General features: G+C 44.2%; 1 protein-coding gene across 1 annotated transcript in view; it reads right to left on the bottom strand.

The window, feature by feature from the left end:
* Positions 1-20,145, bottom strand: part of VGLL4 (vestigial like family member 4) — an 819,879-nt gene that overhangs the window by 743,237 nt on the left and 56,497 nt on the right. The window contains exon 2 of the mRNA XM_069643919.1: positions 9,697-9,773. Coding sequence (XP_069500020.1) covers positions 9,697-9,760 — 64 coding nt within the window. The 5' untranslated portion in view covers positions 9,761-9,773. The remainder of the gene's footprint in view (positions 1-9,696; positions 9,774-20,145) is intronic.

Below are 20,145 nucleotides of genomic sequence, written 5' to 3'. Positions count from 1 at the left end.
TCTACACATGTGGACCGTAGCAGCTTACTTATTACAAATACAGCCGTGGTTTACCTTCGTCTCACCTGTGTCGCTGAAAACAACAGCCAGCAGACACTGCAACTATTCAGCAATCCAGAGTGGCCACCCTCTAGACTCTACCTGCAGGCTACATGACCCGAAATGGAGGATCATCACTTCAATGTCAGGACGGTCAGGCTACATGACCCGAAATGGAGGATCATCACTTCAATGTTAGGACGGTCAGTATCCACTATGAAAACTGATATTGCCAGTCCTTTAATTGCAACTGTGCATGCATCCTTCTGGAGCCATTGTTCCCTCCCATTGGGAATTCCAACCAGTAGACACACTAACAGATACACGAAGGTCCAGATGTGGTGAGGGAAGAACAGATAGACCGTTCTATCATGCACAAACATCACCTTCCTCTTATTAAGGCAGTACAGCACTGTCAAAAAGCTCCACCCCATTCAGCAACTAATCTTAAGAAGATCATAAAACTACACTTAAAACACCACCTCCAAATTCCATGGGAAGAAGGAACCAAGTAAGCCTAATTGATTGATAATTCTCCAGGCGTAAACCCCTTCAGCTGCATAGCTGTGAACGAGTAAAACAGACTGCAAACAAAACAAAATAAAAAGAACAAGAATGGAATAAAAAAAAATGGCCACCAGCCTTTTTATAGGCCTCAATAGTTCTTAACTACATGGCTAGCATTACTTTCAATCAGATCACTGCAAAGAACCACCGACTACCCCAGCCAATCAAGGAGTAGACACCTTCTGCAGGACCTATGTAGATGCTCTGGTCTTCAGTATGTGAGAAAGGAGGTGGAAGTGTAGGCATGCCATGCAGCTTTGTGCAGAGATCCGTGTAAAACAGTATGATGAAAAGTAGCACCTTCCCGGTTATCTAAATTTAGATCACGTTTTGGAGATTTAAAGCAGTCATAGGAGTCTGCACAAACATCCATCTGGAAACGAATCAGTTAACTGGGAGCATCAAGCTGGTGCAGTGTAATACAAGCCTTCAGCCACTAGATTTCTAAGCAATGCAGCATCTCTGCACAGAACCCTGAATTAAAGAACATAGCCCATCTCTTTTGTATGGAAAACGCAGCGACTACTAGTAACTTGCCATTATTGTTGCATACAGAAAAGTAAAAGATCAGTAGTAACAGATTATAAATTGTATTGGGATAATTTGCAGAAAATAATATCCAAGTGTTAGGTTTATCTATACATATCGGGAACATAGTCGGTCTATAGAAAAAACAATTGTTGGATTTTCCAATGCTTTTTTAAACAAATCGTGGGCCTAATTCCAAAGAGCAAATGTTCGCCGAGAAACTTTCACTGCAGCAAGGGCCTCTCAGACATGAGTGCAGATGTAAGACTCGTTTACAGAAAACAAGATGTGAGGAGGACAATACTAAAGGGACACTGTACTTTTCACGTGCGTGTGCAAGTGTGTGTGTGCATATTTTTAGTGCCAGTGTTCTATGCTCGATTATTGGAGGCTCAACCTACTGGGTGTAGGCTGCCTCTGTAGCTCCTGCAATACAACATGATCGTCACGCCATTCACCCACAAAAATCGCCTCTTTCTCTTGCATCAGACTCGAGGCTTGAATACTTTGTACTCTCACTTAAAATCGGCCTGCTTCCTTTATTTTCTCCTCCACAAGGAAAACATGTGCGATACCTTTACCTCTTAAAACCCACCTCTGGTTAACAAATTCTAAATAGTTTCTATCCAAATCCCATCACACCACAAAGCAAGCAGGGTCTGGCAGGAAAGTGCAGGAGACGTTATGTGATGTCAGAGCAATTAGGATACAGTATAGTAGTCCAGTTTGTATGTTGTAATTGTGAGAATAGAACAGTCACATCAAAATTGTATGGTTATTATCAGTGATGCATTAGGTGGGCACATAAAAAAGGCAAATCCGTACTCCGGTATGAAAAAGCGAAAACAAATCCTTGTAGTATTGAGAAGTAACAAAGCCATCAAACGAGAAGAATGTCCATGGGCTAAACATCCAGAAACAAATGCAAACAATGCAGGCGTCTAGAGATTGATCCTCCACGCAAGTTGCTAGTTATAGGAAAACTCATGCACATCCACAGAACCTGCTTGACCTGCTCAGTACACAGCCTCCCATTAAGCTAAACCGCCTCAAGCACGCTCTGCTATGAAGCAACAGCTCACAAAGAAGGCTCACAATGCACCCAACTCAGGTGTGCTGTGTGCCAAAGATCGAGCAGAACACGTGGTGTTCACTTATTTAAAAAAAAAATGAACACTGGCTCATGTGTCACTGATGAAGTTTGTAATCTAATGCACTATCCAGCGGAGGACCATTAGAGAGTGCAGTCTATCAAACCTGACATTCATTTGTATAGGGAATGAACTTACAAGGGCAAAGTCTCACTGCTTATGGTACTGTATGAATAACCTAAGAAGGAATTGCAATATGTATGCCTGGATTTCATACCTTGGTTGCTTTTTCTATTGCACAGCACATTGTATTTTACTGCCAGCATGTTTCTCCTGTACCTTTGCCGTTGTCAGGATTTTGATTGGCTACACCAAATGCTGCACCCATATGGTATGTGCAGGTTTCTAGTGTTGACTACCCTACTGTCTGCAAGACAAGAGTACAACTTTTTTGCAAACAGCATAAAGCACATGCCCATGAAACATGCAGCATTTTTTGAGCTGGTCTGCATCTAAAGTATCCTGTCTTTGTGTTGTAGTCCTTTGTTTCTGGCTTTTTCCTTTCCTCACCCAACCCCTTAGCAATTGGTTTAGGCAGTCCGGTGTCTCTGCTTCCCCCCCCCCCCCAGCCATCTCTCCCTGACGCCCTCTGCCTTTCCCGACTGTAATCTGTAGCCATCCTGCACAGAACCACTTGGTTAGGAGTGTTAGGGCTTGGTTGGTGCTTTATGGAGGGATTTGTAAGCGTTTTACTTTGATTTCAGGTCCTGCTACAGCTTGAGGCGCTCACCCTCCATTCTTTTCTTTAATGTACTTCCTTGTCCCAATCCCCTGGCCTCGCTGCAACTGTAGTCCTCCCAGATCTCTACCCGGTCCTCATCCTGCCCTCTTCCCTCCTCGCCAGCCTGTGATTGGCGTTTCCTCCTGGAAGCTGCCCTCTTAACGGAGGAACCCAGGGCAGCCGGCAAAGGGCCACAAGGCAAAGGGCAGCTATCTTCTGGGCAGCTTTCATTCCCAGTTTGCCCGTGGACACCAGACAATACACCCTACAGCGACAATCCAGTAAATTGGTACGGGCGGGGATCACAGCCACTATTGTGCTCCAATAAAACCCTGCCATTTTATTGTTGATTACCACAGTGTCTATCAAGAGTTCCCCCAGAGTAAACCCTGCTGTGCACCTTAGGTAGCCATTGTCGCACCTAGATGATTTCTGGGTCAGGCAGTGTTAAGCTCTTGTGTGCATTTTGGGAGTGGGTGGTGGGGTGTTGTGCTGCACTCCGATACAGTCTGGGGGTAAGCAAAGTTTTACACTTGTGAAGATTAGCTATGCGCACATTTAGAAAGAATTGTCAAGATTAGCCATGCGTCACATTAGCAGTTTAATCTTGCTGCACTCAGAGGCACACTTTGTGTCTAGTAATCCTCGGTGCACACAGAGATGCTTGTGGGAGCAGCTAATGTATTGCACGTAGAGGAATTTGTGGAAGTGGCAAGTGTGTTGAGCTTGGAGGGGTTTTGGTGGTGGCCTGTATATTGCTCCCCTCCCACTATACACACCCTATGGGCTAGCAAAATACACACAAACACACACCCAACATAACTAACTCGCATACAACAAACAACCCAGACACTGGACCTTTCCACTATGGATATAACAAGCCAGTGTGTATGACAAAAACCACCAGCCAAGCTACACATGAAACAAACAAAAAAAGAAATCACACCCAACATAACAAATACTCCCATACAACAAACAACCTAGACACTGGGCCTTACCCTTACAGATACAAGCCAGTGAACACAATCAACTAATCAGCAAGTAAACACGCCCAGATGACAGTTTCTCCTGGTTCTGGACCTATCCTATCACGCATCCCTCATTAACCCACCCCACCCTCTTTCGTGCAGAGCCAGGAGACCAGTGGTAATGGTGCACCGTATAAGACATGTTAATATAAAATAGCCACAGAAAATGGCAACAAAAACAAAAAGAATAAAGATAGCAAGGAAAGGCAATCGCAATGGACCCTAACATCAGGCAATGACAATGAGACCAAGGCAATCAGCATCCAATGCAAAGCACTCAAGTTCTGTCATAATCTTAGATTTCAGCATTTAATCTAAGGTGTGCTCACCTTGCCACCCCAGGGTTCGAAATTGAGGGGAGCTGGGAGATATTTAGCTCCTGCTTGTAGCCTAGATGAACCCGGGTTAGCTTGATGCCAACAGCTACCAAGAGCTACTCTTGGCTCCCCAAGCCAACTGATGCCAAACAAATACACCCATGTAAATTTAACTTTGTGTGTTTAGAGCAATCTATAAATAAGCATCAAGATACATCTATACAACATTTAAAGTAGAAGTCATAAATAATGAATACGTTTGCACCTGATGTGAAAGTTAAATTTGTGGAACACTATGTACTCACACCTTATTCCCCAGAGGTAGCTCCTGGTTGCTGGTTAATGCTGGATACCCAGGAGCTGCCTTTAGCTCCTGCTTATTCAAGATCCCTGCACCCTCATTTGCTATTTACGAGAGAGAGCTAGTGGAATAATGCTTTTCACACCTATTACTCTAGCTGCTAAACTGCGATCCGCTTAGTTGTTCTACTTGGGAAGCCCTCTAGGAATAGCAACGTTTTTAGGGCCTTCCTAAATTAAAGATGACCCAGTGCACATATGAGATCTAGCGCCAAAGTTCTGCGTCTTTGATGGATATTACCTTTGCTCCTCGACTCTGTGAAGGACAAGCAAAGGTTTCTCAATGGAATGCAATGGTGAAGCAGATACGTGGAGCCAGTTTGCCAGTATACTCTTGAGGATACACAGCGTTTTATAGTCCATTCTCTTTTTTAACAGGGTGGCGATGAAGAATGTTTCATGCCTTGGATCTGCAGTCATATTTGCCCGGGCCAAGAACCAGGTGGGCTGCTCCATTTAGATTGGCTGTAGTGTTTTAATGTCTTTTATCAGGAGGCTCCCGTAGACAAGGTTGCGTAGTATTATTTTTAAAGGGTTAAGTCACTCACAATTTCTTTCGAGTGTTTTAGTTTATGGGAGGATGTTCTGAAGGACCTGAAACTGAAGGGTACAATTTCTGTTTAGAACCATGATTTGAGGCTATAATGTACTTTGCTCTAGTGCTCATTCACAAGGCTGGCTGGGGCCGGGGGGCCACTCTATTTGCAACGCTTTCTGACCAAATACTCCCCCTCTCAACACCTGCATTCCTCTGGCACCAACTCCTTGCATGTGAAGTGGTTTGCTAAACAGAGAGCAGGTGGTCCATCGCTTTCCTCATCGGGCTCCCTTCTTTGGAACATCCTTCCCCTCCCTCTTTGTCTTAAGCAGGACCTCCTTAAGTTCCAGAAAAGCCTCAAAACCTTCCTCTTTACCTCTTCCTTCCCTCCCTCCCTCCCTCTCCATCTATCTATCCTGCTAATTGCACAGTACCTTGTCTGGTGTGCAGGGCCCTTATGCAACCTCGGGGCCCTGACGTCCCACATCCTATCATCCCAGCATCTGTCTATCCTCTGCACTTGCCTCAACTCACGCTCCACCACTGGAGATTGCACTTTACTTTCTTCATAGCACTTCACCTACTCTCCATGAGCATTAAAGCGTCTACCCCATACCGCTCTGCTCTCTGCACTTGCACGTTCTGAACACTCACAAGGCATAGTAGGTTCGTCTTCCCCTACCCATTGTCTCTTATTTTGTTGCATTTATTTAACATTGTTGTAATTACTTTGTCTATCTTCCCCTGTCCCGTCCCTGTTGCCCTGTGGGCGCTTTGAAACAGTAGTTGCTTCCTGTATAAGCCCCCCAACAAGTGAAGAATAAATAAATAGTGACAGGAGATGGAAGAGGCCCCAACCAGCGTGGCCAGGTGAAGGGGAGCATCGGGATGCATGAACTACCACGGAGTAAGATCTCTGTTTTGAATCCATTCAGGTAAAGGCTACTGTCAATCACTCATTCCTGAATCTGCTCGAGTGAGTCAGTTTCTCGCTAGATAGCATCTTCCCCCAGGTGAATCACCAGATGCGAATCATCAGCACCCAATTAAAAAATGACAGCCGAAGAGTCTAATGGTTTCCCATAGGCATTGAGGATCCAGAAAACAGAAAAAAGCACGGTGGCCACCCACATGTCTGGCTCAATGGCGCTGCAAGGAATTTGACAACCTTCACATGGTAAGAACAGTCCTTCAAAAAGGAAGTTAATAAGCAGAGATCAGTTCCAGGAACACCCAAATGCTGGCATAAGCAGGATAGCAGCACGGAATGATCTCCTGTGTAAAATATTGCTGAGAGATCGAGGAGTATTAAGGTGACTGAATGGTTGGCTTCCATAGATTCGAAGATTTTTCCCTCAAATCTAGTAGTGCTCAGCACATACTTCTGGGTGGTCTGAAACCATGTCGTCTGCATTGCAGGAAACTGGGTACCAATATAAGCTTCTAGTTGCTTGCAAGCAATACATCCAATCATCTTGGATTCAAACAGTAGGTTTTGCTATTGGCCTGTGGATTAGAACATGTGTAATGCGCCTAGTCTGGTGAGGCTCGGCATAAGGATAAGGAATAGATCTTGTACCCTTAGTGAAACAAGGTGTGCTTTGGACCTCACTATCCGTTGTAGGTATGGAGAGTTTTCCACAGAGAAGACTAGTGTGAATTCCGAGAAAGTTAATGAAATGGTTAAAGGGTTCACCCCCTCGGTAGTGGAAATATTGCGTATGGAGAGGTTTCATCTGATGCTCAACACTGCGTCTCTGAAGAAGGCTGCAAGATGGTCTGAAATGTGTTTGTTGTAGGATAAGGGTGGTGCTAATCGCTCCACACAACACTACTCTCCCACCCACCGGACCCCTGCTCCTCTAACATATTCCAAATCCATGGTTACCCCTACACTCAGCTTCCCAGCTACGTACATGGTTTAGAAGTCTGATACATAAATACATACAGATATACATGCACCTAAACACGTGCATGCTAGTGTGAAGGGAGCTACAAATCGCCTTTAGGTCAAATCAGATTGCTGGTCACAGAGTCAATGCAATGCTGTTAAAAGCCTCCTTTTTTCTGGGCTGATCAGGATGGGCTTGTGATCAGCACAATCTCGTTGAGGTAGATTGGTATTCGTTATGCTTAGCTTGAAGACCATGTAATGGGAACATCAGAATAGAGGGTTGTATTACACCTCAGAAATGGAGACCTTTACAGTTTAAAAAAAACATAAGGAATCAGGCTACGCCTATGGATAGGTCCCTGAACTAGTTGGAGGAAGCCCAATACCATCATATAATCCAGAAAGCAGAAGGGCAGTTTGTTGGAGAGGTCCCCTACCTATAGATTCAGGCTGCATAAGGCAAGAATTTAATTTCATGAGTACACTGAGCAGGTCATGAGGTTTTCCCTATTCTAAACAGAACGTAATATCATGACAAGGTGGTCTATACAAAATCAGCGCTCTGACTATGTGCTAACAGTTACAAGGCATTTGATGGTCAGATGTTGAAGAACCTATAAACCTTGCTTTTTTTACTTTGCATGTCTAACGAGTAAATTCAGTTGGTCGATTTAGGAAGTGATTTTTAAAGTATGTGTAACCAAGGTGTCCAGCACAGTGGAACAGGTTGGTGTAAACCAGGAATCCATAATAGCTAGGAACTCAAAGTGTGCTCTTCCATGAGGCTGTGTAGATTTGTGCAGTATTTTTATTGATGATCTTGCAGTGATCAGGCCAAAGGGGAAGTAGCTTTTGGTGAATCCAGAATGGAGTAAGATTGCGGTTAATCGATTCAGTATCAGATAAGGGGATATTGTACTCAAGAGATAAGGGCCGAGAAAGGTCTATGGCCTTGAGGAGATTTCCAACATAGTGCAAGATGTAATGGCATGGGGAGTTTGTGGGGAAGGGTATGATGATTGGGCCCAGGTATGTTATGATTTCCTATTTTATAAATAGTTGGGTTGACCACTGGGGAGGAGGATCAGATTTACAAGAATGTACAAAGTGTAAGGCAATGTTTTGGAGTGGGTCCTGCCTGCACATGCTGGTTACTTGCATTTTGCCTAAATACAGTAGTAGGGCTGTTAATATGTGTGGGCATGGATGTCACTAGTCATAGTGGTAGATGGAGCGGGGTGGCCAAAGATGTGCATTAAGGATCCTGGGTTTAGGTGTGTAAAGCATTCTGCTAACAAAAACAATGTGCATCTTGCTTGGATCATGATGGTGCCATTACCTCAACATCTTGTGGTGCAACATTTGAGCTTGTTTGACCATTTGGCTTTCATGAATCTAAGGTCACATTTGAAGAAACAAGATGACTTGATAAAAAAAAAAAAGATTGGATCATTGAACGTTTCAATATCAGACATGTAACAATATAGGAGCAGTTTTATGGTGCTTTGGACTACTGATTTTACATAAGTATAGGTCCGCTAATAAATTCTCCTGGCAGTTCACCACTTGCAGACAAAATACTATTTAAAGAAATAGCAGGCGTTGTAACTTTGTTGTTCTCCCTCAATTTAGCTAGGATCTCCATTGTATAGCTGCACACTGCACAACTGGGACAGGTATAACAGCCATCTAAAATGATAATGGAGACCTGATGAGATTAATCTTCTTAATCTTCTACCCTAGTCTACTCCCTCCACAGCAAAGCAACTACCACAAACTTCCCTCATCCCAGTTTTCAAATATACTCATTTTCGTGGATTCCAACATCTAGCACCCCCACCTATCCTCCTGGAGTCTATATCTCCTCTACCCCCAGCACCAATTCATCATTGTTCCTCTGGAAAGCACCTCCAATAAAGAATACGAAATAACTGAAAAAAGCAGGATATAGCCATTGAATGCAAAAAAAACCACTTCCAAATAAACAGAAAAAGTGTTATACTGATTTTCTAACAAGCTGGCTAGCGCAACTGGTTTGATGTAACATTTAAAACATAGCAGATGTCAGCAATACCTAAATTTGGCATTAGAAAAACTCTTGAGAACAAACAAAGCGATTAATTTGTGCTGAGACAGTCAATTCATGCTTGCAAGAAGGTTTCATGATTTTAAATGGCTTGGTGTGCAAAGAGGCATTTCACTACAACATCATTTATTTAATCTATTCATGCTTTCATTTATAAAGAGCGCTAAGCCCAAGAGCATCCAGGCGCTGTTCCAAAACCTGTTGCACACAAGAGATGTCAGGGAAGAGTCAAGTCGCTAGGGAAGACCCCAGCAGTGTCAGGCGAACACTGAAGTTTTTAAAGCTCTTCAGAAGGCTCAGTACGATTGCTCAGCCCTCAAGGCGGGCAGAAGAGCGTTGCATTTGTTTGCTACTACTGTAGGGAAGCTTGCAGCTCCACCTTTCACCAGTTTGAAAAATTAATAAAAGTAAAATGCTTTACTCTAACTCAATTCACAGTAAATTAACACAAATATCTTAAGACTCACGTTTCTCATCGTCTGCATGCACCAAAGATGCTGCTCTTGATAAAACATCCAATGGTGTTTCCATTCCTCGGAAGACCCTAAAAAGAAAGTCATACATTAATTAGGATTCCCAATCGGATGTTTTAACTAAAAACAAGACGAGATAAACATTCAAAAGATGCACTCACGATTTTATTGGAAAGACTGATGAGCAATTTATTCACAACTACAGCTTGAAATAACGTGAAGCAGAGAGCGAGAGGCAAGACTCTAGATTTTTCCAATTGAAAATTGGTCGTAGCTTGGGGGATTTGGGGGCTCCAAGATGGCCGTGACTCAACGAGGCGCCAGCACAAGCTCTCTTATTCCTGCTGCTGTTTACCCATGCTAGGATGAGAGTGGATCCACTATAGACTGGAGCTGGCATTGCCCCCAACGTTACTAAGATGCAAACAAGAGCTTGCTGTTGCCACTAGAACTTGCAGCGGCCTGGAACTTCCTCAGGCGACCTGGAACTTCCTCATGTTACATGCGGTGGCCTAGGTGGCTCCCACATTTGTGTCACTGAGACAGAGTGACCATGAGCACTCGGAGCTTGCAGGCTACAACAACATACTGTTGCAGGATTCCTCGACAGATCCTGGGGTTGAAGTGTGCAGCACCACCAGGGAACACCGGTATGGGACAAGACGAGGTGGCAAAGCAAAGAGGCCACTATAGGACACACTTGGGCTGGGAGGGGAACGACTCTGTCCTCCCACGTGGATCTGACCAACTGGCTACTGAGGAGCGAGATGCCCCGTCATTAACCTGGAGCTTCAGAACCTTCTTCATTGTGAAACCAAGCTATGTTGGACACATAAGTGATAATATGTTAACTTATCCACTAATATCCAGGGGAATCGGATTAGATGGAGCGAGTGTAAAAATCGAAAAAGCCGCCATCTTATCCAATACATTGTTAACCACCTTTAACAGGCTGTATAAAGCACAAACAGAGGGTGTTGAGAGTGAAGAAATTAAAACGGCTTTTGTAAAAGTGACGAGTACCATTAAAGAAGCCATAAAGGAGAGACCTAAATATAAAAATGCAACGGAAAGAAGCAACATGAAACAACACTATTGCATAGTTAATGATCCCCAAATCGCTGCAGTTAAACGAGATCTTAAGAAAAGCTATTGATAAAGGGGTGTATCCGTATTCTGCATCCCATGTTGCTAATAGTATTCGGACACTTAAACGGGAATACTGTGAATGGCTTGCCAAATACAAGAGAACACATAATGGGAATATTTCTAAAGAGGTCGCCTTATCTGTACTAGAGAAAAATAACAACCGCTTTTGGGAAATAATGGGCTGTAAGAAACTGCATAGAGCGCCAACCATTGGGGTAACTGAACTCGAATGGGAAACACAAACTGCCAATAAGCTAGGACAGAATGAAATCACAGATGATACCAGCTTAGTAATAAATGAAAGTTGGCAATCTCACTCCATACCACAAGACATAGCCAATATCATCAAGCACTTAAATAAATCAAGAGCCTCTAGCCCAGATGGCATATGCAATGCTGTAATTAAGCAGAATCCTGAAGTATGGGTCAAAGGACTCCATTTGCTATACAAACACATCGGCAGCTCTGGTATCATGCCACTCACCTGGAGTGAAAGCCAAATATTGTATATTCACAAAAAAGGGCCTTTGAACCTTGCTGTAAATTACCATGTGTTGGCAATGATAAATGTCCCTTCAAAATATTGGCGAAAGTGCTATTAAATGAACTGAATTGATACACAAGATCCTCCCACCAAATCAAATGGGGTTCATTAAAAATTCCAATACAAAATACAATTTGTTGATACTGACATCCTCAATTGAATACACTTGGGAGAGAAGAAATGCTAAAGTATATGCAGCATTCATACTTTTCGGCAGCGTTCGATATGATACTAAGCGGGCGAGTATGGAAAAGAAACTTGTGGACTTAGACGATGCTAATGCTCTTTTACACAGACACATCAGTTAGAATTAGACTAGATGATGAAGGTTGCTTGACAGCACCTATTCGTACCAGACGTGGGGTTAAACAAGGGTGTGTAGTTGCTGCAACCCTTATCAAAATTTGTGTGATATGGGTTTGGAATTTCTTTCATCCATTCTATGTCCGGTGAAGGTCAGTCACTATGCTATAAGTTGGTTAGCCTATGTTGACGACTTGGTCTTAGTCAACCATACTCCTAAGGGGCTTCAGTGTCTTGTAAAAGCTCTTGGCTCATATGCAGAAAAAAATTGCCTTGTAGTAAACATAGAAAAAAAGTAAAACCATGGCATTTGTACAAAAACAAAGGGTGCTCTCACTCTTGTATGTTGAATGGAGAGAAACTAGAGAAGGTTGATACTTATAAATATCTAGGACTGCATCTCCAGAGTAACTTAAAATGGGAGACACACTGGAATGGGACTTCACGCAAACAAGCACTTTATTCGATAAAGCGTTTGTCTACAAACAAGGCGTTATGTAGTTTGAGATGGTCCCGTTATACCTCACGAAAGTGCGATCCATTTTATTCTATGGAACAGAGACATGGGGAGGGAAGCACACTGCCATGATGAAAAGAGACGAGGTGCGCTTCATAAACTGTTTGGAATACCCCCCTCCCTGCCAGTTGAGTTACTATACTTAGAACTAGAGATCTCTGGAATCACCTCCGATGTAACTCAAAAAATTATTTGTTTCTGTGATAAAATGGTGAAGATAAGTACAGAGACCAGGATTGGAAATTTTATAGACAGCTTCTGTAGACTTGCCAACTACCTCAAACTGGGTACATTTGGTAAACTATTATGCACTTGTATGAAATGGCAAGAGGGATGTTGTGGCATTAGAAGTAATGGTGCAATATGTATCATGAAGAGTCGCATGAAACAAAAAATGTATGAACATAGCAAAGAACAGCACTTGACTTATTTGTTCGCGACAAAAGGCCATGCAATATTCTGTGACTATATTTTGAAGAAAGACATCAAGCCTCTATATCTAACATCGTACACTAACAGTGCTATCGCAAGGCAATACATTAGGCTCAAATTTAATGCAAGCCTCGCACTATTGACCCAGGGTTCTCAGACTGGGATACCACATAGCAAACGGTATTGTAGGCTATGCGGAATTGAACTCTTGAGAGTATTGAACATCTGATCTTAAAATGCGAAAGTCTTGCTCAGGTCCGTTGGCAATACTTAAAACAGTATAATAATGCCATTTGCACCGATGACCTCTCAGAGGTTTGGCCTGCATTTCTCAAAGGTTGTGATTTTAATTTGTGATTTTATATTGTAGGTTTTTACTGGAAATGCACAGAAATTATTAAGATACTGACCTAAAAATAGGCAATACTGACAATGTATTCTAAATTTCCTTTTACTTTTAAGATCTTGGCGATGTAAGATTGATTTTATTTTTTTTTTTAATGATGCAATATAACATGTTGTATATGAAATGTTGGATTTTAACTATATTAATGTGGAATTGTATGTTTTATATGTTGTATACACAAAGCTTGTGCTAAACGTTTATTAAATAAATAATATGGCTTGAGAGATGGGTCAACGTGAACCAGTGAGGACACTTATGTGTTCATGCAGACTGCAGTTTCTGTAATGGGGCAAAAAGGCATGCCAAAGACAATGGGAATAAACAGGAAAAGGGATCCCAGAAAAGGGGGAACTGGGGATGCTCAGTTCCTGAGGTTGATCCATAGCGAGACGCTCCTACTGCAGGCAGTTTGCAAGTTACAGGCGACTTCCAAGAGCACGGAGGCCAACACATGGATCAAAATAAGGATTTTTTGAGCAAAAGCTAAAATCAGCTCATGGGTATCTGCCATTATCCAGTGAGCAGGAGCTACCTCTGGGGAGCGAGATGATAGTACCTAGCGAGTTGCAAATATACCTTTCACTTGAAGGAACTCTATAATCTTTCGGCAATTGCATACAACCTTTATGCATAATGCTCCAGAGAAATTGCCTATCACTCAGAATTAGCGTCATATAGGAACGACTGTTTCTAGGGGGTTCCAAAATCCATGTTTTTCCAGAATTACTCTGGGACATCTAGATTAAGAAGCAAGAATTAAAAGGGAGTTGCTTAAACGTGGAGTAGATGCCCCCATCTGGCACCCAGCACGTTAAAGGGATCTCTATATAGGGAAGACATATTTTGCCTCAGAAGGAGGCAGCTCCATGTTCTTAGACAGGATTCAAGGCAAGGTGTTTGGCGAATATGGGTTCTACAGTTAAATTGGTATAAACGGTCTTTGGGAGCCCTTTGATTACCCCTTCTGCTCTGCCGCTGTTTCACCGTGTGTGTGTGTGTGTGTGTGTGTGGTTATGTGGGGTGGAGAGGTTATTTTGTGGAATTGGATCTTCGTGCTTTTTGTTCAAGGTATCACCTGCCTTCCAACTGCCCCTGCTGCAGAGTGGTGAGCTGTGTGGCTGTTTTGACATCTATGACAAGACAGTATCTGTTGGGCCATATCCACTGCATTTCCCTTATGGTTTCTTATGTTATGTAACAGTGTTTGAAGGGAAATCCCTACTTTGTATTTTAACTAAGCATGTTAATAAACAAAGAAAGATTGGCGGCGCTGTTGAGCAGCCCAAGATGGCTGCCTAGCTTTTCAGCTCCGTGTGGCTCTGGCTGAAATCCGCCTACATCTGCGACACATCTGCGACACACTACGTTCTGGGCATCTATACTTCACGGAGGCTGCATGCGCCCAATTTTTATGGCACTCCGGTGCGGTTCGCAAAAAGTGGCAGCACATGGTTCTTCCATATGAGACAGGGTGTTTCACGGCCCCCGACCTCGCAGGATACTGGATCGCCACACAGGCTCAGCATGCCACACACTGACCCTCCCCCACATGTTAAGCTTGAGAAACTAGCAAGTGATGAGGTCAACATTCTATCTCTCATTCTTCACCACACATTTCATTCCGATGCCCCGGCAGACATCGTGGCAGCAACAACCATGGCGTGGAGATGACTACTGCAGCCACACTCAGGCCACCATCCATATTACAAGTGGCTCCCCATCTGGCAGTTCCCAGGCCTCAGCCCCACTCATGATAAACTCCTCATGCGACACTGGCACGACCTGGGCTACCGGGCACTGTCCGACCTATATCCCAACGGGAAATTCATCACCCCACAGATATGGCGGCCCGGGCACGCTGGTACGGCGCTAGAATTACTACAATATTTCAGACGGAGGGCAGCGTTCCGCTCCATGTGGCCCACCTATCCCGATGAACCCCCAGACTCACCTGAAATCCACTTCATAACCAATTTGGCTGGGGCTAGAGGCATAACATCCTCGCTATACAAAATGCTGCTGGAAAGACTGGAGGATACACTGAAGGCACCACGTGACAATTGGGGTGATGAACTGGGCCTGACCCTTACTGATGCAATGTGGAGTAGGATGTGCATACATACACGCAAGGTCTCTCTAAATGCCAGATTTAGATGTATACAATATAAGCTCCTGAATCGCCTATACTACACGCCACACAGGGTGGGGAGGTTCGCACACACCCAGGCTCATATCGGCCCGAGATGTAGATCCATAGATGCAGACCACATTCATATCTTCTGGTCCTGCGAAGCACTGGGCCCGTTCTGGAAAAACATCATGGAAGCCCTTGCTGAGATAACCTCGATCCATATTTCACCTGACCCACTGGCTGCCTTGTTCGGACTGTAGGATGGGCCCGAGGTGAGGAAGGTGTCCGAACGTCGCAACTATGGTGGCCAAAAAATGCATATTGCAGTGCTGGAAGCACCAATCCCCCCCCCCCCAATTCGAAATGTGGCTCAAGGCCCTCACCTGGACACAAATATGTGAAGAGGACTACGTCAACTCCCTCCCAATGACCCCTCGTCCCAAAAATGTATGGTCAGATTTTTGCAGCTATTTGAACAATAAAGACGATATCAAACTTCTCTCCACCAAACCACCCCCCATCCACCTGTAGGTATAAACGTCATTATCCCTGAAACAAACTGAACTGTGTGGCCTGCCCAGTCCCGGTAACCCCTTGTATGTAATGCCATTCATGTATCTGCAATACTATCTGTTTTATGCACTGTGCTGCTTGCCGGTTCATGCCTCGTGCCAATAAAGAAAAGTTCACAAAAAAAAAATAAACAAAGAAAGATTAAAATTGCTGAAATGTAAGCAGTTGTGGAGTATAGGGCACATCAGTGGTTATTGTTAAACAGAACTGTCACTGTAAAGGAAAAACCAACAGGAAAACCCAACTGGTTGGAAAGATTGACTATTCTGCAAAAAGAGTGGCCCACTGACAACAACAAAAAAGCAAATAAACCGTAAAGTGGTTTGATACAATGGCAATGCCTTCTCTTGTTCGGGTCAGTGCCACTGACGTAATGAAACCAAAATAAGACATCGTATCTTGATTTAAGACCACTGTACAAGGAAAACAGAGACAATGCTGAGCAAATGTGTAGGCACTCTGGATTCTTTAATAAAAAGCAACAATGTCACTGAAAGGATATGTTTCTTGAAGAAAAAGGTGTATAAAAGGACCTAAAAAAGTCACTAGGGCCATAATAATGGACCAAGGGGACTGGAACTTTTAGTAGTACCCAATTCCAGTTCTTAGGCTGTTCAATCAGGGGAGGGGGCTTTGAGATGTGTTACTTGCGGGTCAAACCAGGTTAGAGTACAGTGGATCATTTTGACTCCATGAATCGTCGGCAGCATGTCGTGTTCGAGCGCTGTTCCGTGCAGTTCAAATATGGCATCAAACGATGTAAGTTTATAGATCACCAGGAGCTGTTTGATAATCGAGCATGGTTCAAAATGAGGAGTACTGCCGGTTTGGGACGATAAATCAGGAGATGCTCCGGCAGTTGGAGTTAAGCTGAGATCCTGGCAGTTCAATGCTTCGTTCGATGACGTGCCAGCTCAAAGTCACCTGCACAATGTGTTTTGGCGCTCGAGCCAGACAGACAAGGCTCTCCTGGGGAAAATGGACACCAAGCCAGTTTGATCGGTTCGAAGTTCGAAAGAGAATGCCAAAGGCAGCGTACGAAAGTAGCGATCATGGTTCCAATTCAGTTAGGAGTGGTTTGATCAATGAAAACAGGAGACTTAGTTGCTTTGTCCCTCTGGATGCTGGGAGTCCCGCTGTAGGGGGACTTTAGGGAAAGGCAAGTCCCTTTCAGTCTCTGCTCTCCCAGCCTAGGGATGCTTTCTAGCTGAGTGGCATGACTTGGCACTCAGCAAGTCACCTGCAATGTGCCCGGAGGATGGGTAGGGAGCATGACCTTCCTCTGTCTTTGTGTGGTTGCCTTCGCAACCAACACAGGGCTGTGAAAAAGCACTCCTGTCCCAACAGGATACAAATGAATTCTTGATGTCTTTAAAAGTCAAAGAGTTAATCAAAGAAAGAGTGGGATACCCCGGTTTTTATAGGGAAAAGGCCAGAGGGGATTGAATGAAAGCAAGCCTGCTATAAGGGTTTCAATCCCTGCCCTTGAGACCCTTGCCCCCAGAGTGCCTTGCTAGATAGGAGGGGACAGGAAGCAGAGAAAAGCCTACAGACAAATTAAGATGGATGAAACCTTTCACAAACCTACTTGTCTTCTTCTGTCCTACCTCTGCCCCTTTCCCAGCATGCAGCTTCAAGGATTCTCTGTGGTACAACCCCCTAGCGTTAGGAAGGCATTTGATATGGAAGGTGCCTCGTTGAAGCCAGCCTCCCAAGAGATCTCCTGTTGTGAGCTACTGGGCCAGGCTGGGAGGAGTTACCCCACCCACTGTGGGGCAACAGAAGCAGGCATCCTGACCTTTGTCCCATTCACTGGATGGCACAGTCGGGTGCCCGAGATCCACATTGCCTCTTTTAGTTGTAGTGAGCTCACAGAGTTGACATTGGTATGCTAAGAATTAGATGTGTCTTTAATAACGATGTGAACTATCAACCACCACACCAAAACCTACTTATGGCTTATATGTCCAGATTATCCTGCTATCAGGCGATAGTTGGGCACAATTAGTATGGTTTTGCTTCCTATGCACTGCAGTGACTTTGCTGTAACAGCAGCTTTCGAACAGGGCACCTTCCATGTACTAATGGAGAACGGGAGCTGCAGATCAGAATACTGGTGCGGCAAGGTACAGGTGTACACTACACTTCTAACATTGGGTTTAATGAAAGGGGGACTGGTTAGCAGAGGCTCCCGCATCATTTCATTATTAATACAAAACCAAACCTAGGCTTTTACAACCTTGTAGAATATAAGCCTTAAGTGAGTATACTGCGGGTTCAAAGAAATTGCTTCCATCACCTACGCCTTAGTTTGGGCATCAATACACACAGCATCATCAAAGAACTCACAATGCCCTAAAGCAAAACAACCTTGGAAATTCACGATGTAGTATCTGCTCTAAAGCCAATAGTTCTTTCCATATCCTTTTATTGAAATAAGCCTTTCCACTAGTCCAAACAGATAACCATAAACGTACAGGTGTACAAATTAATCTAGAGGCCAATGGGAATAACTGAATTTCATAATATAGCAGCTCTTCAGCTGTTGCGGTTGATAATCCAAGCAGAACTTTGAAGAATATACGCTCTACTTTCGCCAGCAACTCCAAAGAATAAGACGTCCAGATGCCAGCCCAATAACATGTAAACCAATGGATTTAAACTCAAAAATATACGGCTGAAAATGAAGGGAAAAAAATAAATAAATAACTAACTAAATAAGGCCCTTCCTCCAAAGGATGAGTGAAACTTAGAATACCATCACTCACCTGTCTCACATGTGTAGTGTGACGATTCACAGGGTAGTCGTCACTTCTTCCCAAGGGGGAGCCCCTTCTCATGAAGCTATGGAGGTGAGGCTACTACCCAATAATCCCCATAGGTGTGGTTTAATTCACGAGGACCTCATTGGGTGGGACTGCCTCTCTGGGGACAGGAATTACCACCGGGGTTCAGCCCTGGAAATCCCATCACCCACACACATTGCCTAGTCCTACACTCCGCCTCTAATCCTTCCTTAGAGAGCAACCATGTGTACTATTGTCATAGTGATTAAACCAGCCAAGTAGGAAGGACTAGGATGAGGAAGAACATCAGAAGTATGAAGATTACACCTTCAAATACTGCCACAAGGTGGCTTACCAGAATCATGAAGAGCGCCTGGTGATCATGCACTGCCAGTGTTGACGATAGGCAGAGGAGGGACCAGTCCTACATAAAGAAAACTGAAAACGGACTTGAGGTTGTCTTCGAGGAGCAAGGAACCCAGGAGATTCGAAATCACAACAGAAGCAGGTGGAGCAGCAGACACAGGCGAGACCCTGCAAGAGTGAACTGGGGACCCTGCAGGAGCAGACCCCTCTGCCCAACCTGGAGAGAAGAGCTGGGGGATACCCTGGCCAGGTGGGACGACTGGGTCCCACAGAGACGCCGAGGCTAAAGGTGGGACTTCTGCGAGAACGCCATAGAGCCCAAAGGCGGCTTGAGGCAGCAGAGCGGGAATCGCATCCCTGGAAGAACCAGAGCAGTGTCTTATTACCCTGGGTGAAGGTAAAGGGGGCACGGGACGCACACTGAGCACACAAAGGGAACCGCTGACACCGGAAGCATCCAGGGAATGCTTCCTCATCCATGTGGTGTGCATAAGACCACTGGACACCAGAGAAGGGTCTGGGAACCAAAACTTCAGATGAAAAGCAGAGGAGGAGATCTTCGTCACAGTAGGAAAGCAATAACCACTGACCATCGGAGAAGGGAATGTGACCAACATGATTTGAGACTTTGTTGAGAACAAGTAAAAAAAGGCACGTGCGCAAAGTTGAAATCACTGAAAACTAAATATATCAAGCCCTACCAGGTTAAAGGATAGTTCCGGGACTTTTTTTTTATTGTCCCTACGGTTCGGCCATGTGTTTTTAAGCATAAATCGGTAGATCGTAGAAAACTTTCCTATGGACCTTACCCGACTTTTCGTCCATTAACGCACTCGAAATCAGCCGCCATTTTGTGATAATCCTATCACTTGCCGCATCGCCCTGGCTGACATGCTTTTGTGGCACTAAATCAAATCCCCCGCCCCTGAGCCTGTCATCAGCAGACACGTACCGCCCATTTCCCAACGCCAAAGCACGTCTCGTGTCAACAATCACTGCGCCTCAGCTAATGAAGTGTCGCCATGGAAATGGCAGGACGCCTCTTTCCTCAATAAGTATAAACACACCGTTTCACAACACACAGCAGCAGATTTTCGATTCCATTACTCTCTCTGTGTTACTTTGAGTATTCTGTGACTCGTTTCTGTGCTCTGGTCAGCTACCTTCGCCGCTTCTAGGCCTTGTGAACACCTGTACCATCTCTGTAAATTATTTTACTTTCTTTACCACACAATG

The sequence above is a fragment of the Ambystoma mexicanum genome, chromosome 2p (genome assembly GCF_040938575.1).
Source record: "Ambystoma mexicanum isolate Mex_15411 chromosome 2p, UKY_AmexF1_1, whole genome shotgun sequence".
Classification (NCBI taxonomy): Eukaryota; Metazoa; Chordata; class Amphibia; order Caudata; family Ambystomatidae; genus Ambystoma; species Ambystoma mexicanum.
This window is presented reverse-complemented; position numbering and strand designations above follow the sequence as displayed.